General features: G+C 41.2%; 1 protein-coding gene across 3 annotated transcripts in view; it reads right to left on the bottom strand.

The window, feature by feature from the left end:
* bicdl1 (BICD family like cargo adaptor 1) overlaps positions 1-24273 on the bottom strand; it is a 31316-nt gene extending 7043 nt beyond the window's left edge. For 2 of the 3 annotated variants that reach the window (XM_022201708.2, XM_051951286.1), the window contains exons 1-11: positions 23393-24273; positions 21049-21264; positions 12090-12206; positions 9723-9734; positions 8305-8451; positions 7933-8112; positions 7600-7818; positions 5547-5690; positions 4326-4456; positions 2049-2169; positions 74-186 (exon numbers count right to left, since the gene is read on the bottom strand). In XM_022201708.2, the coding sequence (XP_022057400.1) occupies positions 136-186; positions 2049-2169; positions 4326-4456; positions 5547-5690; positions 7600-7818; positions 7933-8112; positions 8305-8451; positions 9723-9734; positions 12090-12206; positions 21049-21264; positions 23393-23785 (1731 nt within the window). In that variant the 5' untranslated portion in view covers positions 23786-24273 and the 3' untranslated portion in view covers positions 74-135. The remainder of the gene's footprint in view (positions 1-73; positions 187-2048; positions 2170-4325; positions 4457-5546; positions 5691-7599; positions 7819-7932; positions 8113-8304; positions 8452-9722; positions 9735-12089; positions 12207-21048; positions 21265-23392) is intronic. The other variant, XM_051951287.1, reaches the window with a different exon arrangement.
* Positions 24274-24483: the final 210 nt, after the last annotated feature.

Genomic DNA, 24483 nt, shown 5'->3' with positions numbered 1-24483 from the left:
CATGGAATGGCTCAGCACAGCGTGGTCAGGTAAGTGTAGGGTAAAACGGCGAGATGGCGCAGCTCGGGCTCACCTCTAAGGCAGGAGGGGGGTACCACAGGGGAGAAGGGGTGGTACGGAAGCTGAGAAAGGCCACTAGATCAGAAACCACAAGAGCCAAACAGTAAAGAGCCCTGAGGAGGCAAACTGTGGGCGGGGAGAAGAGAGAGGAAAGAGCTGCTTGTTACGGAGGAGGGAGGGGGGGGAGGGAGACACGCGCGCACGCACGCACACACACACACACACACACACACACACACACACACACACACACACACACACAAACACACAAGTTTGGGCTCCTATCCTCGTGGGGACTTACCATTGACTCCCATTCATATCTAACCCCTAACCCTGACCCTAACCCTAACCATCACCAAATCAATGCCTAACCCTAAAGAAACGTTTTTGCACTTTTACATTTTTTATTAACAACAATATGGCCAAGAAAACGGTGTTGCCACCCATGGGGACCTCATTTTAGGTCCCCACCGTAAGACAAGTCCCCACCTTTATAGCAAATAGTCAGGTTTTCGTCCCCACCAATATAAACAAGCCCACACACACACACACACACACACACACACACACACACACACACACACACACACACACACACATGTTTGTTTTTCTATACCGGTGGGGACTTACCATTGACTCCCATTCATATCTAACTCCTAACCCATACCCTAACCCTAACCTTAACCATCACCAAATCAATGCCTAACCCTAAACAAACGTTTTTGCACTTTTACATTTTTTATTAACAACAATATGGCCAAGAAAACGGTGTTGCCACCCGTGGGGACCTCATTTTAGGTCCCCACCGTAAGACAAGTCCCCACCTTTATAGCAAATAGTCAGGTCAAAGTCCCCACCGGAATAGCAGAAACAAGTACATACATACACACACACACACACACACACACACACACACACACACACACACACACACACACACACACACACACGCTATCCTCAACCATAATGTATTTTCTAACTTAGGGAAATCATCAGCCTGGCTGAATATCAAATCCAATCATCAGCATTTTCCCAATTATCAGTATACTTATTTTTAAACAATTACAAACAAATGAATTTAAAATCTGAGAATGTGCTTCTGTGGCTCTGATGCAGCCTCCTCTCTGCCTGTGGTCCTATCTCGTCTATGACTGTTTAAAAGTAATAGGTAATACTGAAGGATAAATGCTGAAAAGTTACACAAATGCACAACATAAATAAACACAGTACTTTACTGATTTTTCATTTTCATTTTTACAACCCATGTACTTCTGTCTTAAATATTATTATTGGTCTCCTTGATGATTAATAATTGGTACAGTGGGGCAAAAAGCCAATCAGCAAGTGCGAATCAGCCATCGATTGTGGAAGTTCTCTCACTTAAAATGATGACAGAGGTTTGTAATTCTCATCATAGGTACACTTCAACTGTGAGAGACAGAATGTGAAAAAAAATCCAGGAAATCATATTGTAGGATTTTTAAAGAATTTATTTATAAATTATGGTGGAAAATAAGTATTTGGTCTATAACAAAAGTTCAACTCAATACTTGTAATATAACCTTTGTTGTCAATGACAGAGGTCGTTTACTACGTTTAATATAGGTCTTCACTAGGTTTGCATACACTATAACTGGTATTTTTTTTAAATTACAGACTTCTGTCATTTTAAGTGGGAGAACTTGCACAATCGTTGGCTGACTAATTACTTTTTTGCCCCACTGGATCTGTAATGGCTCTAATAAATCCAAAAACATATTGGTCAATTTATATTCTTTACCTTCACCCATCACAGAAAAGCAACTGGCATACACCCTCAGCAGTTAAATGAGTGGTTTAGTGCATGTGCACAGATTCTATAACAGGCTTTAGGTTCGTATGGACTAAACAATTACACATAATGAAATACAATGATATATCAAACCTTTAAAAAGCCGTTTCAAAACACTTAAAAGGTAGTATTCTGTGGCTTGCGCCCTTTAACCCACCTGCCAAGCCTCCAGCTGCTGCGACAAGTTGAGCTTCTGTTGGATGGCATCCAGCAGCTGGCTATTTAGAGACATGATGTCTATTTTACATTTGGCCAGCTCCATTTCCACTGCTTTCTTCCTGTAACACACACAGACTTGTATGAAGGCTTTACAAAGTAAGCTCAAGTGTAGAGTTACTTACTGAAAGAATAAGTTGACACTTTGGAAAATGCACTTATTTGTTATCTTGCCAAGCATTATGGAAACACTGATACTGGTCTCATGCCTGTTGTCGAAATGTGAACACCTAGGAGGTTGTTAGCTTAGCTTAGCTTAGCTTAGCTTAGCATAAAGACTGAAAACGAGGGAAAACAACTAACCTGGTTAGTTACATAGGTAACAAAGGCTATCAAGTATATTTAAAGTTTACTCACAAACATATTTGAGCTTCACAGTGACAACAAATCTCCACCTGTTTTTAATATTTGAGCTTCACAGTGACAACAAATCTCCACCTGTTTTTAATCTTTAGGCTAAGCTAAGCTAACCAGCTACTGGCTTATTGAATGCATATAAAAGATTAATGTAGTGACTGTATCATTGTAGGTTGGTTTGTGGGCTACCATTTTGAAGCTTCTAGCTTTGAATTAGCCTGTGAGCATCTTGGTCTTCTGAATCCAGACATAAGGAACATGTAGTGGATCCGACTGAGAACCTGAAGCCGCTATGCACATATACGCTGCTTTTTGTTTATTTTACTTTAAATGGGACTATAATTTACCAAATGAACACCATGCTCTATTGAAGCAGCACTGAATCTAGTAGTTGAGACCACAAACTCACAATGAAAATGTTTAATGAAGTAACAGATGAAGTGAGAAATAGGATCATTTTCTCATAGACGTCTATATACAATCAGACTTCATTTAGCGATCAGAGGTGTCACCCTCTGCTGGTAGGTTAAACACATTTTTTGACTGGCTCCACTTTACAAGACACAGGCCAAGTCTGTCTTTTATATACATTGTAGGTGTATGCTGTAGCAACAAAACAAATATGTGAATTTAACACAGAATTAAAATATATTCAAATAATATGTATCTGTCACTTTTATATCACTTCAACGTTAAACTAATATGCAGCAAATTTAAAATAGAATAGACCTTTTTCTCAATGTGTCACATCAGAGCAGAAAAAGCACAGGTGCTACAGATAACTTTAAATCTGACTGCATTCCATTTAGGAGAGCTGTTCAGGGCTCTGGTAATGTGCATGCAGGCTTACTGGACATGTGACGGAATTGAGCACTCAAATGTAAAATGTGTTTCACCTGTACTTTTTGCACAAATGGCAAGTCAAAATGTCTGCAATATTCTGTTAAACTGAATAGATGGTAGTTTTGAACAACACTTCTGATAATAAGGATAAAATTAGTAAAAGTGCAAGCTGAGATATGAGAATAGTTATCAGCGAATGATCAGGCATTAAGATAGGTTGCAAACAAGCCAGGAGTGTATCCAAATTATCTCAATCTATTCCTTTAATCTTCTTCCAGACATACAACTTAAAGACATCTGAGAAATAATTTTAATAATAACAATAAAAAAAGTATCCTGAATTTCAGAAACACTGTAAACAGAGTTTCTGAAATTCTTTACTTTGAAAGGAGTTTTCCAAAAGCTCCATTTTCGGTGGCCTAAAATTACAGATTGCATGCAGCCAAAATGCATAGAAAAATATATATTTCAAAAAATACCCATATATATTTGGATAAGACCTGTGCGTGCGTGCGTGCGTGCGTGCGTGCGTGCGTGCGTGCGTGCGTGCGTGCGTGCGTGCGTGCGTGCGTGCGTGCGTATATAAATGAACAAGGTCAAACATGAACCCAGAAGATAAGTAAACTATAACTGGTATTTATAGACAGTTTGTGTGGCAAATTTGCTACTTACTTTTTTTTCTCTGACAAAATATTTAACTAATCTTTGTTTAAGACCTGTATGACAGTCAGACTTCTAGTGTGTTTTGAACCATCAGACTTATTTTCAGGAATGTCTCCACATTCCTCGATGTAAACTATTAATCTGGTGATCAGTGTTGCTACAATAATATGATTTAACTTGGAAAAGAAAAGAATTTTCCTTTCAAATTGTCTAATTTGTACATTTATTATGGAAAACATTCTACATTCTACATTCTGCATTTTATACTTAATTACTGATGAAAATGAATCACTGCTTTTTGTTATTTCTAACTGTATGAGTGTAGAACTGAGCAGTGTTTATTATACAGTCCTACTTGGCTATGGCGTCATCTCTGTCTCTGATTGCACTCTGGAGCTGCTCGCTGGGTTCTCGAACTTCAGCCATCAACCTCATTCGCTCGTTCTCCTCTCGGAGCGAACACAACTCTACAGACAACAGCGCCATCTGCAGGTCACACAGCAGAGGGAAACATCAGTTATACAGAGCCCAGCTCATGTGTGAGATATTTAGTTGACCCAGTTCAGCACGAGACGAAGTGGGACCTGTGTTAGAGTTTGTTTTCTGTAAATCATGTAAGATGGAATTTCAAACCCTCAGGATAGAGTGAGCTGTCCTGGCAAAGAGAAGACAAGTCTGGAGCAACGTCCTACATTATGACCAACATGCATCAGCATGTGAACAGTCTGCACCAATAGGTCATCTAATGTTATTCTTAGTCACAAGCACCTTAATGCAATGTTATTCCACCATGAAAAACTGGACATGATCTTGAATTAATGAGTGGGGGTTCAACTAAGGATTATTTCCACTGATGTTCATCATTTTCTCAATTCATCTCTTACTTTTTTGGTCCATAAAATATCACAAAATTATGTAAAACATCAATGAGAAGATGTCCTCAAATGTCTTGTTTTGTCCACAACCTAGCAATATTCAGTTTACTGAAACAGAAGAGAAAACCCATTAGAAAACACTCACACAGAAAGCTGGAATTAAAAAATGTGGGAAATTTTTCTTCATAAAAAGTTAATATTTGTCAACTAATGAATTATAGCAGCTCTGTTAAAGAAGCCTTTATTTTTACAGAGCCTGTGTGAAGCCCATTAGTTTAGTGTTACCACCCCTAAATCATTTCACTGACACTACCATTCAAAAGTTTGGGGTCACTTAGAAATGTCCTTATTTTTGAAAGAAAAGCATTTTCTTTTCAATGAAGATTACATTAAATTAATCAGTCTAGACATTGTTAATGTGATAAATGACTATAGAAAATGGCTGATTTTTAATGGAATATTTCCATAGGGGTACAGAGGAACATTTCCAGCAACCATCACTCCTGTGTTCTAATGCTACATTGTGTTAGCTAATGGTGTTGAAAAGCTAACTGATGATTAGAAAACCCTCGTGCAATTATTTTAGCACATGAATAAAAGTGCGAATTTTGTCTGGGTGATCCCAAACTTTTGAAGTGCTTTTGGTAGTGAACTCAGTGTATGAGCGTGTACATGTATCCCTGTGTTACAGATGTCTGTACCTGGTTGTGCAGCTGCAGCAGCTCCGCTTCATTGTTGCGTGTTTTGTCCTGCTCAGCTTCATACAGCTCTCGTACCTCCCTCAGTTCATCTCCCAGCTTCCTCACCTGCTCCTCCAGAGCCTCCTCATCACTGCGCCGTGAGCCCTTTAAACATCAAACACACACCACTTCACAACACACACTCGCTGTAGATGTACTGTTTTCATTATTGCGTGTCTTTATATTAGTCAGAGTATTATAATGTTAGTTATAAGCAATTTGCTTAAAATTGAAACATCATTCCTGTTATGACAAAGGAACTGATATGTAAACTATACATGTTTGGGAAGGTTAAAGGAAGTAAATATGCAGCCAAAGTAACTGAGTACTGGCCAAAACAAGTTGACTGAAAGAGCAACTTGCAGGTTGAATTTTTTTTTTTTAAACATTGATTTATATTTCTTGTAAATGAATGAAAGTTAATGCATGATTTTGAAAGTTTTATGAAATATGAATCCAGAAATAAAGATGAAAAGTGAACAGTACATCACTACCTCAGGGTACTGTGCAATAGTAGATGTCAGTGAGTCTGATTGTGATTTTGAATGTCTAGAAAGGTTTGTGCAGTTTGTACAAACTCCAACCTTTTAGGATACAAGTTCCTCACTTTTCCTAACAACACAGCTTGCTGTCATGTCAGTCTGTGCTTTGTGCAAGTGTGGAGCTCATTTTAGATAGAAGGATTATGTTCATGGAGGCATAATGGTGTTTGGGATGAGATGTCTAAGAAAGGGTGATTTGATAGGTGGTGGGTTTCCTGCTGTGCACACAACCTATTCAGGTCCACCATCAGCAGCAGGTTCTGGTACTGGTGCAGGTGAGAGCAAGGGTTCCAGTTTGGGAAAACTCCAACTGTGCACATCTTTTTTTTTCTGTTTGTAAATCTCTGAATTAGTCTGCTCTCCCATGTGACTCTAAATCGTAGTGTCAATTTATGTTAGAAACCCAAAATGTGACTGATACCAGCTGATTGTCACATATTTACTTTTTGTTATGGTGAGTATCTGTACTCCTGTCAGGATTAAACAGCTAGTACTAGGTGTGTCATCATAACCGTACCATATGATACATCATGGTCTCTAACCTCGGTCAACGACATAGACATCTGCCCTGCATTTGCTGCGTAATTTATTTAAATTATTTTCTGTTCCTGGCCTACGTGACACTCTGCAGGCTCATTTTTAAAAAGCTATGGTCTGTCATGAACATATTATATACATATTTGACTACTGTTGTTTGTTAGGGCTACACAGTGCGTAGTGGTTAGCACTTTCGCCTTGCAGCAAGAAGATCCCTGGTTCAAATCCCGGCCTGGGCCCGGGATCTTTCTGCATAAAGTTTGCATGTTCTCCCTGTGCATGCGTGGGTTTTTTCCGGGGACTCCGGCTTCCTCCCACACATTGGTTACTCTAAATTGTCTGTAGGTGTGAATGTGAGTGTGATTGTTTGTCTATATATGTAGCCCTGCGACAGACTGGCGACCTGTCCAGGGTGTCCCCTGCCTTCGCCTGAGTCAGCTGGGATAGGCTCCAGCACCCCCCGCGACCCTAGTGAGGATAAAGCGGTGTACAGAGTATGGATGGATGTTATTTGTTAACAGTAAACTGACCTTGCATGGTTGCTCTTCCTTTAGTGATGTCACAACCAAGATGTGTTTTTGGAGGATTAAAATGTGTTGCAAAAATGACTCTAAATGTAACTATAGTGCACATATTGATTTGGAACCATAGGCCACATGCCACTTTGTCTGACTGATGGATTTAAGATTTGTATACCTCTTCATTCAGCTTTGTATTTACTATATCATTTTAAAAAGTAAAACAAATGAGTGTGAACTTACTTAACTGTCTAGGACCACTGTCTTTCTTTACAATATAATAACACTACATATGCAGCTCATCCTTTGAATTCACTGGTCTATTCAAATTAGGCATTACAGCACTTTTTAAAATTCATGCCAAATTTTAGTCAAACAGCAACACAGCTCGCAAGTTACCAGTGTGCTGATTATTACCGTGGACTCGTTGCCATCGAGCAGATTCTGTGTTAGCCTCCGTAGCTCTAGCAGGCTGGTGTGGAGGCTCCCAGTAGGCACATCCTTGGCTGAGGATGTCTCCGAGGACTCATCCATGGAAGAGTCAGTGGACAGCGCCGAGTCCGTGACGTCGTTTCCCCGGAGATGCGAGCAGAGTGAGCGAACTTCACAGTAAGCCTCCCATAGCTGGAGACGTAGCTAAAGACCGCAGTGTGTTTGGGGGGGGTTAGATATTAGTGATTCGACCTCCTGGTGCTCCCAGTGGGCTAAAACACACTGCACTCAATAAAACACAAAAATAAGCATAATTACCTGCTCCCTCTCCTGCTCCTGCTCCTCCTGCTCCATGCTCTGCTCTATCTCACACAGCAGGCTGGATGGGTGGGGGGTGAGACTATGGAGGCTGTGCTCGTCCGTCAGATCCTCCAGCCGAGAGGTCAGCTGCCTGTGGGACATCTGGACCTCCTGCAGCTCCAGCTGGCTCTGTCGCAACTGGACACAACAGAAGAGTTAAAACTGAAGCTGAACAGTGCCACGTAGAAGAATCAGTAGACGTTTGACAGCACTGCTGACTATTTAAAGGACAAACTGTAGTAGTTTTACACAAAATAGCTTTGTAGAAGCTTCCTACAATCTACTGAGATAGTAGCTCCCCTCAAAGTTTGCCCATTCATGTGTCTGTACCTGAAGGTCCTTCTCGTGACACTGCTTCTCCAGCACCAGCGTCCTCTCTCGGAGGTCGTCCACTGTGTTCTGCAGCAGCTCGTTCTCTTCGAGCATGGCATGAACCCGCCGCTCCAGCTCCATCTTCCTCTCTGACAGCATCTTAATCTAACACGTCAAACAACGTCAGTTCCCACTCCACAGTGGGAAACGAGAATTAAGTGGACAAATTTAGGGACGTTCAGATTTCCTGGGCGACAGCAAACAGATTGGCAGTGATGGAGCTGATTAAAGGCAGAATTTGGTGGATTTCTTGCCTCTGAGGCTCTCTGGGCTCTTACACAAGATTAAAAAGTACTCCCACTGGCCTAAAGAATGTTTGTTGCCTAGCACGGGCGTAGGCGTTAGTTGCCACCCTCGTCTTCAGGAATGTTTTGGTGATACTTCAGCATCTACACAAAGCTTGACATCAGTTTACTCCTTTCCATTGAGTGTGCTGGCCCTCTACTCACAGCTGGCATTACAGCAGCACAACATGTTCTATATAAATTGTTTTCCCTTGTAGCTGCCTAAGCAGCTTTCCCCATTAAACAAACATCAGTTTCATTTTTATCCGTCCTGCTTCTGACCTACATCTGGTAACCCACTTCACAGCACAGGAGCTTACATGTGGATCAGTTGTTTTCACTACCATATGAGCATCTGCAATGCCAGATTCTGGATATTTTTTGGGCTGTTATATTGCCTGTCTTCACACACACAAATAGGCCAGAAAGCCATTAGTCATAAGCACATGTCATATAGAGGGAAAGCATTAGAAAAGTGGGAGCACCCAGAGATTGCAGTATCTCAGCTAAATATAGAGCTGTAGCCTCTTCTTCCAATTATAGCGCAGGCTCTGCAGTCTGGGTGTTTTCTCCCTGCCTTTCAACAGAAGCTACGGGAAAACCTGAACTGTTGTTTTACAGTATCGATGTTTAAGACATAGCTGCTGCTCATACATAACACTGCTGACATCACAACACACCTTGAACTCATGCTAGACTTCAGGAAACAGGGATTGCCATGAGGACGTAAATTGTCTAATAGGAATTTTCATTAACATATAAAGTCCTTTCTGAATTTTATTCCCTTTAATTGTAGTGAATGACATAAGCTGAATGTTTTAAAATGACAAGACATTAAATGTAAAATACTCAGTTATTAGGGTTATATAAGGTTCACTTTTCACTGTTCACATTCCATTCAGCAAGAGGTTCAAAAATCTACTGAATGAAATGATGATAATTTGGACTTTTGTTGTTTCACTTATTTTGGCAGATGAGGATAACTTGCAAATTCAAAGAAAAAATTATGCTGCAATCCTTGTTTCTACTGTTTTACAAGATGTTACATACAGCATGCAATCTGGCCAACAGACGGTGAAGGGAAACACTCACTTCTAGCCCTTGCTGCTCCAACCAAGACGGAAAGTGGGGGAGGGAATGAGGAATAGATGAGGAGAGACACGAAGGTTGAGTTTATAGTGAAAGAAGAAAAGATAAAGGCTGAAAGAAATCCAGCAACCTTTCACTTAATGATCACCAGAAACTTAAAAGTAAGACTAAGTGACTGTTACTGAACAGCTGCCACAGTGGCCACAAGTGGTAACTGAAGATAATGACAGGTTCAGGTGTGACATGCCAACACTTTGTAGCAGTAACAGCAGCACAGTCAGACAATACACATGAACTGAACTGAGAATATCAGACAAACAGCAACAACTGTCTAAAGTTTTGTAATATAAACTACTGGTTAGACTAAGTAAGACTGCAGTAGCCACAACCATGGTGTACTGAATTAAGCAGAGGTGTGTTTTCCTGGCTTCCAGTGGTGGAAAGTAGCTAAGTACATTTACTAAATATTTAGGACAATTTTGGGGAATATTTTACTTTTCATCCTTCCATTTCACTACATTTCAAAATTAAATATTCTGTTTACACTTCACTAAATTTATCTGACAGATTTAATTGCTTTAAAGATGAAGATTTTACAGAGTAGATAACATAATGAGCTCAACAAAATACAGCAAATAGTTAAATGTAAACCAGTAGTTTCCATCCTTTTTGGGTTCTTATAAAAACTGTGTCTACTTGGTCACATTTGAGATGTCTATGAGTTGTTCACACCTCCATCAAGTAGTCATTTTTACCTCTCAACTTCTCGTAGTTTCAATTTCAATAAATGTTCAAATATCTCAACACAAATCAAAGGTTTAAGGAAAATGGATTAGTGTATTAAAACTTTGTTCTACTTTTATCCTCTAAGCCCTCAGATATCTGCTGCCCTTGTATGTAAAATTGGAACTAGTTCAAACTAGAGCTGAACAATTTGGAGCAAACATCTAATTGCAACGTTCCTGACAAATATGATTGTGATTTTGTCACGTCAAGCTTATATTTAATGATCACTGCAGAATAGATTTAAAACCTGTGACAGAGCATTAACACAGGAGACACCCATCCAAAGTGTAAATGTCACACAAGGGGGACAGCATGAATTTGTAAAACCACTGACACGACAGCTTAAATTCTGTGTCAGATGTGCTGTGAAATTAGCCTAGCTGCAGTAGACAACCCATGGCAACGAATTTAATTCTCTGCCAGGGTGGGTCTAGTTACCCTCGGTAAGCCTCGAGGTTGGATGCTCCTAAAACTGGCCGACGAATCACCATGAAGTGTAGAGTCAGAAGGCGGGCGTAACTAAGTTACGACAGAGGCGCAACGATTCTGACAGAAACAACCGGAAACAACTAGCCTAGCCGCGCTAGACAAACCACGGCAACAAATTTAATTCTCTGCCAGGGTTGACAACAGTCGTTGAGCTCCATTAGCACCGACTCTGAATAATCTTTCTGTTAACATGTCTGTAATATACTTGAGCTTCACACATTGACTGTATAAATAAGGCTTCACCGAACTCGCGCATCCTCTGATTTCCGGCGCTCTTAGGAACTACGTCAGCCTATTCGTTGCGCTGATTGGTTGTATACCTACCCAATTGCTGCAGAGTGATTTGAAAGACAACCTTTTAGCCCGCCTCCCTCCCTGTCGAGAGTTCCTACACCCTTGTGTCTTCAGACCTGGGTCTAGCACGGCTAGGCTACTGTGAAATAGGAGGTCTGGTTGTTTAATGGTGAGACTAGGCTTGAATCAGCTGAACCACGATGTGCATGTCTGAACCGTGCAGTGATCAATAGACATAAATAACCCCTGAATTAAAACTGAATTACAGCATTTACAGCATCCTACAGTAAGATGCTGCTGCACCCTGATGCTTCACAGTTATTATTCAAATGATGTCATCTATAATCATTTATCCGTCAGAAGACCAAACTAGTATTTACTGTGATACTTATACTACATTTTGCTGCTAATATAACATGCTTTTACATCAGTAGGATTATTCATTCAGGATCTTTACTTATGACGGAGTATTATTACATTTCTGCATTGGTATTTTTACTTAAGTAAAGGATCTGAATTCCTTTCCATCACTTATGAAATCAACTTTTCATTTGTAAGATGAAGAATGTGTTAGTTCTTTTGTTTTAAATTCTCTTTAGATGTATTGCCGCCTTTGGCCTTAATAGCTTCAAATAGGCAACATAATTTTTAATAATCGCTGTGCTTTTCTGTATTAGGATTTATGACAAGCTTTTAGTAGGAAACTGTTTAAGCTATGCACTTTCTAAAAAGTACAATTCAATCAACAGTGCTCAGTATAAAGTGATTTATGCAGAAATAACGGTTCAGCTAATGACTGACCTCCGCCTGTAGAGTCTCTAGTCGTGTCATGTGCTGGCCTGTAGACATACTCTTCTCCCTGAAGTCGTCCCGTAATGAATGGACCTGAGTGGACAGCTGCCTCTCCACCTCTGCAGCCTGAACAAGGATAAAGAGACAGGACAGGAGATGTATTGAGTTTTCTTTCAATGCATTTGCTTTTACTTTAACAGCACATAGCACTAATTTAACACTGCAAACTAAGTGGCGTTTCTCCTTAATTCATTTTCATGGCACTGCTGGGACAACAACACATTGTTAAAGTGTTACATTATCTGACAAGTTAAAATAGAAAGATTGCACAGCAGCTCTTCAGTCTGTTGCCTCTCACTGGTGACTCATTGGAGTCTGATAGCAAGTGTAACACACATATAAAAACACACTGATGTTCTCTGTGCACTGTGTGTTAGTGACACTGACATGGTGTAAATCAGCCCTCCCCAGTCTGCTCCTGTAAATGGTGCATTTGATAGGTGGCTCTCTACAGGCACAATTTTACCCAAAAGCTGTGACTTTTGTTAAAAGCCTCAAATGATGTGCTCAGTATTAGTGCAATCCAGCACAGCAGCAGACTCAGTGCAGCACTATAGTTTATTGGACAGGTGGGAACAGGCCACACAGAGCCTGGCTGAGCGTCATTAGCATGAAGCTGCACTCAGGAAGCTATCGTTGGCATTATCATCACTGCCATGGCAACAGCAAAATCATAAAAAGCATTCAGTTCCTACAGCTCCCTGAGGAGGCTAGACATGGAGTAAATAGGTCAACAATCCGTAAGCAACGAAGTGCTTACAGATGAGTTCAAATTATCATTATTTTTAATTTGTGTTTTATCCACAATGAAAGTGAGCATTGCATCAGTCTGACTTGCAACCTCTAGGTGGCACTACACACTACTGCAGCTCTGCAGCTGTCTCAGAAGTTCACTCTGAGGAGGCTCAACAGCTGGTGGAGTAGATACATTAGCCCACATTGATTCTCATCTGTCCTTTGGTAGCACTGGTTGTAGTCTGTGTTATTGCTCTTTTGGGAGTCTCTGGGAAGGACAAGCCGACAGGACGATTGTTTCATCGTTCTGAGGCTCCACTCTGAATTGTAAATAACAGTGCAGCCCTGTGACTGATGTGAAGCTTCTCATACAGGGACAGAAGTTATCTGCAAAATTGTGATCACTGACAATGAATCAGTAATCACCCACCTCCCAATACACTGTTATTTCAGGAAGGATTCACATCAACATATTTTGCTTTTCTGAAGCCCACTGCACTGAAACCATGATATAAGGCCTTAATATAATAAATAAATGACTATTTTATTACCACTGGTCTAATGTACATATTGTTTCCAGCCAAGTAGGAAATTATATCTTTCCCTTGTGAACCTCTTGGACCTGGATTATATAATGACTGTAAATAGCTTCAACTGTATAATTTGAACAATAAGTCAATTACAACATAGACTAATATAATGGTTTGCATCAGGGGTATGGACAGTTGATTAAGGATTGTGAGTAATGACTGAAGCTTTAAAGGTTTAATTCTTTGCATGTCAGCTGAATGTCTAGTTCTCATAAGTTAAGCACATGCTAACAGAAAGGCAATACGGCTATATGCATCAAATGGGCTTCGGGGTCCTTCACACTTGCATGTGCATGTCTGTTCAGGTCCCACCAGCTCCTGTCGAGTTCTACTGTTGAGCAGTGATGGGACCCGCCAGAATGTGCTGAGACTCTCTCTAGAGTCTAAACTCACACTAACCCACTCTCCATTTCTCTAGTATCTTCTTCTGGCCTATTCCACTCTATACTGACATGACACCCACAACTATGGTGTTCAGCACCGTTTGGTTATTTATTCATTTGTTTATCTTTTTTGTTTGTCTGGTTTTTCTGTTTTTTTTGTGTGTGTGTGTGTGTTTGTTTGTTTGTCTTACTGATGGGTAATTAATAGTCGGGAATAACACAGCACCTATTATTCTTCAGATGCAATAGCACCGCTTGCTAGTCCCTGTCCCTGTCCGTCCTGTCTCGTCCTGTCCACCCTTTGTTTCCCTGCACGTCACCACTGAGGTGTAGCACTGCTCTCCCTGGTTCTTAATAGGGAATTGTAATAAAGAATGTCAGCTTAGCTTTCAGGGAGGGCTGGTGATGGTCACACGTATGCACTAAATAATAAAATATTTGGCTGCAAGACCAAAATATGCATTAATCTCATAAAGTGTTGACACCCCTTCCGTGGAGTTAAACAATAAGAATAAATGCAGACAAAAAAATAAAAAAATGAGAAATAAAAACAAAATACCATACAGAAGACCAAGATTTCTTTAGACACATACAGTTAAAGGCATTAGAGGAGATTTAATTTCCTACGACTTTGAACGTAGCATGCGCATGTGCACATACAACCTCTCCCTCACCCCTCTTAACATTTACGAAGAAACGCCCCCCTCCAGAAACTTGCGTAGCACTCGTGAAGTTGTCTTTTACGGTTGGGTCCCCCTGGATCTTTACCTGCCATTATGTAAAAAAGATGAGCAAAACAAGTCGCCAGCTAACTACGAAGCTATACCAAAGCAACACATACAGAAAACACGTAAGTCCAAGGTCTACGTAATCTACATAACTAGGCCTGAGCCGGAAGATTTTGATTAACAGGAAAGGGAGCAAACCAAACGCCTCGGTCCGAGCGCGTTGATTGGCTGATGTTTTTCAGGTCCTGCCATGTCCACAGTTATTTTTTTTATTTTTATTCTTTTAGAGACCATACATACAAGTCCACTAAAGGTCAGTATATTCATTTTATGTGAATCAGACAAATTAAACAAAAAAAAAACATCCTCCATAATGCCTTTAACTGATGAAAGCAGAGTACGTTCAGTGTTATATATTAAAAACAATGAGAATCAGAATCAAATATGGAAGTAAATTGTATAATATGTGTGCAAAACAATATGCTACTACAAGTTAGTGAATTTACCTTGGCATTTCAGATCCAAAACAAACGCGTAACTACACAGCAATCAAGTTGGAGGCTCTGTGGAAAATTCCTGGAAGCAAACCACAGTCATGGTTTCTGGAGTTGCATTAAATTAAAACTATTTTTAAAGTCTCTCTCCAGTCATTGGTTAAACCCCTAACAGCACATGTCTGTGCATCAGAGTTACATATTTAAAAGTTTCCTTTATGAAAATGACCCCTTCCTGCTTTAAAATGACAATCATTAGCACACTGTAGTTTCAAGGTAGAAACACTCAGGCATAGTTTTGACTGTTTGTCTCACTCATGATGTGTCTTAAAGCATATGAAAACAAAACAAAACACAAAACACATGGACGTGTTAACAAGATTAAAAAAACAAACTTGAAATAAACCAAAAGGAAACTTTAAAATAATGTGAAAACAAATACAGTATAAAAGAGACAGTGAGATACGTCATTCCATTTCCACCTGGAAAGCACTGAGAATGTTCTCTAAGGAAGCAATCAGTAATAGCCAGTAAAAAAAAATTGAAAAAAGAAAAAGGTATAAGAAATTGATGTAAATCCTCCAGGAGAGGAGCGGACATGAAAACTTAATAAAAATACAAATTGTTGGACTAAATGTAAAAATTATTTGCAATTTGTCTCATATGTCACTGTGGGCTGATGTCTCCATTAGAGTGACCAGATGTGTGTTTATGTGCAACAGCTGCATGATGCTGTTGTCTCTGTGTGGAAACAGATGTGCAGTTAGTAGAGGCAAGTGCAGCTGCGAGGTCACAATGGTAATGTGACAGCTGACCCACTGCCCCGACACCCTGACAGACTGAGATTCTGTATGAAAACCACAGAGTTGGCCGCAGACTTGCACTTAGTCACTTAATCTGCACATAAATTCCTCAGATCCCAGATCAAGCATTATCAGCATGACACGAAAAACAGGGGAAAATCAGACTGCTGTGACAGAATCCAGGGCAGCAAAGTAGGGCTGAGCACAGAGACATGTTACTTTAGACCCTCTTTACTCTGACATTACCTTGAACAAATACAGCACATTCACCTTCCAGCAGAAAGACGAGGAGGAAGAGAGTCAAAACTTTTACAGTAGATATCCCTCCTGTTGATTCAGTTAAACACTCTCAGACACCGGCGACAATAGTCTATGGTGGTACAACCTCATATTGAATTATCTGCATCTTTGTGCCGTTCTGTAGAGCACATTCCCATGGAAACAACACATGGAGTTTCAATTTGCATGTCACTCTGGTTGTCATAGCAACCGCAGAGAAGTGGGATTGGTGGAGCTGCAACTTGTGGTCTCAGTGCTTCTGGTATTTTCCTTAGTCACATTCACAGAGCGCTGTCTTGTCTAGACTTATGCAGGATGGGTAACCCCCACGTTCACAAGGTTGCATAACAAATCCTCAAAGTGACAATACGTGGCAATCACAGGGCTGATCCTGAGAGCAACAGCTACCTGGGGCTGATGGATGCAGACGTTCCGAGCTCCAGTGACTGGTGCTCATAGTTTCAGCTAATGGCTGGACAGATGCCCAGGGACTGTTTTTAACACTGGCTGGAGGATGTAGAAGGAGGAGTAAAACTGAATCTCGTGTGAGTCTAATGAGGATACACTGTTCTGATGAGGCCAACTAGAACAAAGGATGCCAGATTTCTGCTTTAGTCATTCAGAATTATTCACATTACACCTTGCTTGTTATGTTGTTGTAAATAAAAGGCCAAAAATTAGAATTATCCCTCCTCTATTGCCTCAAATAAACAGTCTCAACTAGAACCTGCTGTCACTGTTTAATTAAAGAAATTCTGAATTTGAGAAAAGCAGAATTGACCATGGCCTTAAAGCATGTAGACACTTGCTACAGCCAGTACATCCCCCGTCTTCTCAGAGCATGTGTGCTAATGTAATTACAGAAAGGTCCCCTTCCTGCTGGTTCTCTCTGATCAGATTAGGCCCGAGGAGATTGGCTGTTCTGACACTCAAGACACACAGAGACACAGCACACACCTCCTGGATTAATGATAACCTGTTTCCTCCGGGTGTATTGAGTGTAACACAGTTTTATCACCCAGTATTGGAACATTTCCTCAAACATGCACAGACACATACAAGTGTACTGACAGAAGAGTAACCATGTGGGGTATTTGTGGCTACCCAAGATAAGATGTGACAACAGAGCTGGGGACTCATTTTTTTATATCTTGTTGGGCCAAAAACCTAAGTTACCTGCTGCTATTAATTAAGTAGAGTATGGATTATAATGGAGTTGTTTTGGTTCCTGAGTAAATGCATATGGCATTGCTATTAGTACGGATTATACCAAATCCGCTCAGTGTTGTTCCTTACCCCATGACTTACATCACTTCCTATGGAGTGCAGTGTCTTCTCAAGGTCATCCCACTGAAGCCCATTGAACCGTCTGTTAGGAACTGATCCTTGAGCTGTTAGCAGGATTAAACACAGTTTTTGTAATTCTAAACTTTGGTTCTAAGGTTTACTTCTAAGATAACCTTCTGAGAATCCTCTGAAAATGTACTTATTCCTCAATAAATACATATATTTCATATTTAATAAATTAAATACATAAAAGCAATTTACAAATTGTTTAATAGTTCAATTGATAATTCATATGTATTTTAAATACTTCAGCTATTAAAAACTAAATTATTTGTCAAAACAAAATAGAAACGCTATTGAATAAATAAATGATAGAATTAACTAAATAACTAATATACGGTTTAACAGATAATATAAACAAGTGATTACAAGTATTTCATTATTTCAAATTTGTAAAACTCTACATTTATATAAAAAAGAACAAACAAAAAGATTTGTTTTGGTCCTGATTAATTTTAACATTTCATTGCTCTTACATTGGGCCATTGTGGACTTAATTATTTATTTTTGCTCCACCATTAGGTATATATTTATTGCTGCATATTTAGTGAGTCATATTTATTTGTGTTTACATAATATTGTAACTGTATTATATAAATTTGTCAGGTAAATTTATATATTGCATATTATAATACTACAGGGTCTTAACCTTAATATTTAAACTTGTTAGGTAAATTTGTGAAAGCAGCTTGACTCAGCGTCTATTGTTTTAAATGTGCTATATGAATAACAGAGACTTAGCTTTATTTGCTATCTTTTAAAAATTAAAACATCTAACCTATTTTTTTGACTGACTAGTTAGTCAGACTTTGACCTCTATAATTAAACTGAACATGATGCTGTCAATCAATCAATCAAATTTTATTTATAAAGCATCTTCCAACAGCCAAAAGGAGCACAAGGCACTTAACAGAGTAAAATAAAATAAATAAGTAAAATCATTTTAAGAAACACACAGTTCTAAAGAAGCTAAGCGTCAAATGCTACACGGAACAAGTGCGTTTTCAGACGACATTTAAAAACATTTAATTCAGAAATGGACTGTAAGTGCGATGGAAGAAAGTTCCAAAGCTTAGGGCCAAGAACGGCAAAAGAGCGGTCACCATACTTTCTACATCTTGCCCTGGGGACAACCAAGGAGGTGTGGCTAGATGAGCGTAGAGTCCTGGCAGGTTGGTAAATTGCCAACAGCTCTGAGATGTAGGCAGGGGCACGCCCGTTTATGGCCATAAACACGAACAACATGCTAGATGCTAGTCTCTGTGTGGTGTAGCTATTCAAACCACAAACTGGTTAAATTTTTTATATTTTCCCCCTATTTATGTGTCAGTATAAAGACAGAGACTGTGAATGTGGTTGCTCTGTCAATCGGCACAGCAGACTCGACATCAGTAGTGGTGTCTGTTTTCCATTCACCACTCTCAGAAATGGGATTTTGAGGAGGCATGCCAAAAGACTACAATAATAATGTTGTTATCACATATGCAGGGGCACATGACCATGTGCTGTTCTATAGCTGGACGGGATTAACAAGATGGCATATTGGTTTCAAACATAATAAGACCGCTCCACTTAAAGGGTTAACCATTAAGAGAAACAGGAAGGGCAGATGAAAATAGAAGGCCTCCTGCGGCCTCACTACTGCAGGGTTTCCTCAGGGTAGCCTTACATTCCCTGCGATCGTTCAGAGCTGTAAACAGTTAATATTACTTAGTCACAGCCCATTGCTTAGTAATGAGCTCAGACAGAGAGGGAGAGCAATAAAAGAAAGACACAAACAAAAAAATAAAAAGAGAGAGTGTGAGCACTGTGGCTGACCTCATTTATTCTTTTACCCAGCAGGTCTTCCACTGTCTACCCAATGCACTGAATCATGAGATCTGGATCAATGCAGTCAATTAGGTCTTGTGAATTTCACTGAGTCACAAAGACCACAAGATATGCTGTACCCCCAAAACACAATACACACCACTTTCTTTCAGGGAAAATCTTGATAGATTTCCACACCCAAGTTTCGATTAAATTAAATGCAGTTTCATTATACGAAGTGTCTGCTTTTTCCTGCAATCCACAGAACTGTCCAGTTCAGCAGTGACTGCTGTGTGATGATGGTGTTGGAGCGAGATGGAGCAGGAGGCTGATCTAATCTGATCAAGATGAGAAAGGGAGCTGCTCTGCACAGCAGTGAACTGGAGTTAAAAATCAACCAGACAGAGCCTCCTCCTCCCAATGTGCCTGGCAGCAGATCATATTTCCTCCCAGGAGTGGACGCACACACAAACATGGGTGTCATCACTGGCAACACTGCTGACAGGGTTATCAAAGCACTTGTACAGGCCCATCAACCTCCGTGTGCACAGCTCTGGGGCCTCCTGAAATGTAACCTACTGCCAGCCTACGTGGCAGCAGTCAATGCAGTGATGCTTCTGTTTATAGCCCTTAAGTTGTGTGCTGTACTTACAGGTGTTTATACTTGTGATCCATCTGACAGGAAGGCCAGAGTGACACAGTCCAGCTCTGAGAAACAAAGCTCATCCCTATGACATAACACTTGTTTGAAAATATGCTTCCTAACCCCTCACCTTACAGTCAGCAGTCATTCTGTATAATTACAGTGACAAGCCAGATTATTTTACTTACTGTGGAAATGCTGGAGGAGCAACAGAGTGTTACAGTGTTACATGGCAATAAAGCAATAATATTTAAAATAGCCTTACTTCTAAACGGCAAATTTCATTGCAGGGCTGTTATATTGTTTCACTTAATGGACCACTCTGTCTGGATAATGTGTCCCTGCTTTGGTGTCCATTGAGCAGATTGAGATGCTGTACTGAGCTTCTTAGAAAGGCTTAATCAGCTGTAGCTACAAATGTTAGCACTCTCAGTTCCATCAGTCTGCACTGACAGCCACTCTCAGTTCACCCAGATATGTGAGCAGCATATCCAAGGATATAGACTAAGCTCTCAACCTCAAGTCCTGTTTGATTGTATATAACAATCTGTCTGTCCATATATTTGAAAATGTCATATTGGACCTTTTCTAATCTGCTACTCATAATAACTGCTCTCAAATTACCTGTCAATATGCAGAGCGCCGTTGCATAAGTGTGCAGTTCAATCGTTCTAAATTATTCAACATAAGACCCGGAAGCTCCACTTTGATATTGATGAGTTAGCATAACTCAGGTGAAGTTACAGCAAGACAGGCTGAATGGAGATAGATCCACCCTGAGGGAGGAAAAGTTCTCAACTGGTTGAGCACCTTATGTCATGCCAGTCAGGCAAACTTAAATTGAACTGAGTGGCCCTGAGGCCAGGTCAGGAAGAATCACATGCCGAATACACAAACACAGTGGCCTTTCACTAAGATATGTCTCTTGGTAGGGTGGAAGGGCATTTAAAGCAGCTTTAGGACCATGTGACATAATGACTCAAAGCCCAGACTAATTAAATCTTCCTTGTAGGTTGACCAACCAGCCTGAGGCAGTACATCTGAAGAACACACACTAAGACAGATATGCACAAATACACATAGACACTGGTCCTCACCCTACTGAGTTGTTCTAGCAGTCTGTGGTTCTGTTCAGAGAGCTCACTGATGGCCTTGGTCTTGTCCCTGTCAGCCTCTCTCAGCTGGACCTGGTGGCGATCCAGCTCGCCCTGTAGCTCCTGGACATCCGTCTCAAGCTCAGAGACGCGGCTCTCCCACTCCCCTTCTCGACTTTCCATACGCCGTCGCAACTCATGCTTCTCCTGCTCCAAGTGCTGCATGTGAATGAAGGGACATACGGTTAAACTCTTCATTTGCTTTGAACGTAAATACTAATGAAATTACTGAGGGTGTGACAAGACTTGACCTAGATAGCGATGTTTCAAAACACTAAGAAAGTTGTACTTCATCCTTGGAAACTGCAATAAAAAAGACTTCAGAATTGAAACTCGACTCCTTCAGTAAATGTTGTTGTACAACAATGAAGGCAAAATCCGGTTTGTTAAGGGCTTATGGTGCCATTCAGACGGGTGGCGTGGCTCAGTGGGTAGAGTGGCCATCTTGTAACTGGAAGGTTGCTGGTTCGATCCTTGGCCTGTCAAGCTCATGTCAAGGTGTCCCTGAGCAAGACACCAAACCCCTAATTGCTCCTGGTGGGTTGTGGTTAGCGCCTTGCATGGCAGCTTCTGCCATCAGTGTGTGAATGGGTGAGTGTGATGTATCATGTACAGCGCTTTGGATAAAAGTGCTATATAAATACAACCTCTTACCTTTAATGCAAAATAAGAGACATTCATCTATTGTGATGTTCACAGTGTAACCGTACGAGGATTAAACTTTTCATAGAAATATAAAAAACATTTTAAATCATGTGTAGATTTTGCAGCATATACCAGAAATTAAAGTTTTGTTACAAAACAATCTATGAGAAGTGGTTGAAATTTATGATGTCCTAAAATGAAAACATGTAACACATACAACAGAGTGATTTCGAAGTGAACCAGTCTCCTGGCATCCTGGCACCTGGACTTACAGTTCAGATAATACAGTTAGCTTTTATTTTGTATGTATCATCTAGCTTATCATACATGTATTCAACTGTCTTATATGTTCCTTGTTCCCCACCCCCCTCTTCTCCCATCCCTCCCCCTCTACCCCTCTACCTCTATCCCTCTATCTCTCTACCCCTTTACCTCTATCCCTCTACCTCTATCCCTCTACCTCTCTACCCCTCTACCTCTATCCCTCTACCTCTCTACCCCTCTACCTCTATCCCTCTACCTCTATCCCTCTACCCCTCTACCCCTCTACCTCTATCCCTCTACCTCTCTACCCCTCTACCTCCATCCCTCTACCTCTATCCCTCTACCTCTCTACCCCTCTACCTCTATCCCTCTACCTCTATCCCTCTACCTCTCTACCCCTCTACCTCTCTACCCCTCTACCTCTAACTCTCTACCTCTCTACCTCTTCTGTCCCTCTCAACCCGCCCATTCAGCAGACAGATGGGTCCCCCCACATAAAGAGCCAGGCTCTGCTCAAGGTTTTTTTTCCCTGTTAAAAGGGTGTTTTCCTTGCCACTGTCGCCTTGGGGTTTGCTCTGGGGGTCAGGCACATAGGTTCTGTAAAGCATCTTGAGACAATTTGACTGTAATTGGTGCTATATAAATAAAATTGAATTGATTGCTCTCTATTCTCTAGATGGCACTGAACAGTGAACAGATGCACTGCACCACCAGTGACTGCCAGAGCTTGGGTGGGGTTGTTGTTATGGTTAGGTCTAGGGCTAAAGCAGTTGGCATCTGTGTGGCCACTATTTTCATCTTTGGATAAATGCCAGCATCAAAAGGGGGGATCAAAGAGAATCAAAACAAGACCACAAAACAACAACAAGGCTGTCAAAATAGGATTCCAAAAAATGTAACATTAATGTGAACGGAGAGATTGATTTTAAGAGGCAACTTATTTCTCTGCGCTCCAAGATGAGGATGAATATGGATCAAAGCACCGAACAGATGTACAATAGATACAGTAGGCCCTGGACAGCCACAGGATTAGTCTTTGTGGTTTTTCTCAGCTCACGTGTTGGCCTCTGTGGAACTTTTTTTTTGAAAACATGAACAAAAGCTGTACAGCTTTCACTGTAAACACAATGTGTGAAATAACTCAGACGGTGCTATACTTGTTACTTTACTCTGTGTAACTTTTCCTAGCTTACAGCACATCATATACAATTGTACCGACTGCAGCTCTACAGGCTGCGTTTGCTATGATCCGCTTCAGTTTGTTTACATTGCAAAGGCCCAAACGTGATCATGAGATAAGGGAATTTGGAGGACAAACCGTAAGAGAGTTGGTGGAGTTTAAGGTTTGAGTAAATCCTGTTTTCATTTATTAGTTTACCTCTAGTTTCTCGTTGAGATCTTTGTGCATTTTCTCATATTGCTTGGTCAAGTCTTGGTTTCTCTCCAGCAACGCTTTGCCGAGTTTAGCAGCTAAAACCAAGTCTTTTTCCTTTTGGCGGAAAAGCGACAGCAAATCTGCGTTATGCCCCACCGCAGGCGTCTCGAGTTCGGTCAGCTCCTCCTCGTCTCCCCGCTCCCCGGTCAGCATGGCCAGTTCCTCCTCCAAGGCCATGCCGAGGCCTCCGGAACCGGCATGCCGCAGCGGGTGACCCTGGAAGCCGCCGGGCTCCTGAGTGGTAGGGCTGGCCCGGGGCTCCATGCAGTCGCTGTCCAGCTCCAGTGGTGCTGAAACCACGGCGGACGTCTGCAGGTCGAGGCAGAAAGCGGACATCGCCGCCCGGCGGAGGGGAAGCCAACAGATAAGAGCCGACTGGTTTCACTCCGGATGAACCCACCCTGCTCCGGCTGGGTTGGGCTGACCGGACCGGCTTGTAATTGTCAATTCATCCATTATTCCTGTGATTCTGACCTGGATCCAGTTACGACTTCAAACTGCTGCCTTCTTAGTTTGCTCACGTCCCTCTCTCCTCGTTAACCTCCCAGCCGAGACTCCGGCTCTGATTGAATCCCAGCAAACACCGCCTCCTCTGCAGCTCCCTGACAGCCTCTCTGTTATAGGACACACTGGATGTTTTTATCCCGGTATAAACCGCCTCGATGAGCTCTTTGCAGCCGTCGGTCGGTCAGGGTCCATCCCGTCTCGGGGTCCTGGATCCCCCATACTGAGCAGCCTGTTACACCGGAGGCACTCGCCAACTAAACATGATGAGCGCGATCCCGATGCCTTCTCAGCCTCTGTCCCTCTCGAAGGCGCGTTCCCGCCACGGTAGTGACGCCAGTTGAAAGCTGTTACAAACGGACAGCCCATTGGCTGAAAATGATAGCGCCATATTTTGGTGCTTCTCATAAACATCTGTGACATCCAGTATATGAACACGTGAAGTGGTAAAATAAGAACATACTGTGGCTTTAAATGATGCACCAGGAACCAAACGAAATAGTAATGCAAGAAGAACCTTAACTTGAGTT

The sequence above is a fragment of the Acanthochromis polyacanthus genome, chromosome 7, assembly GCF_021347895.1.
Source record: "Acanthochromis polyacanthus isolate Apoly-LR-REF ecotype Palm Island chromosome 7, KAUST_Apoly_ChrSc, whole genome shotgun sequence".
Classification (NCBI taxonomy): Eukaryota; Metazoa; Chordata; class Actinopteri; family Pomacentridae; genus Acanthochromis; species Acanthochromis polyacanthus.
The sequence above is the reverse complement of the archived record's forward strand: the minus strand, read 5'-3'. Positions and strand labels throughout refer to the sequence as shown.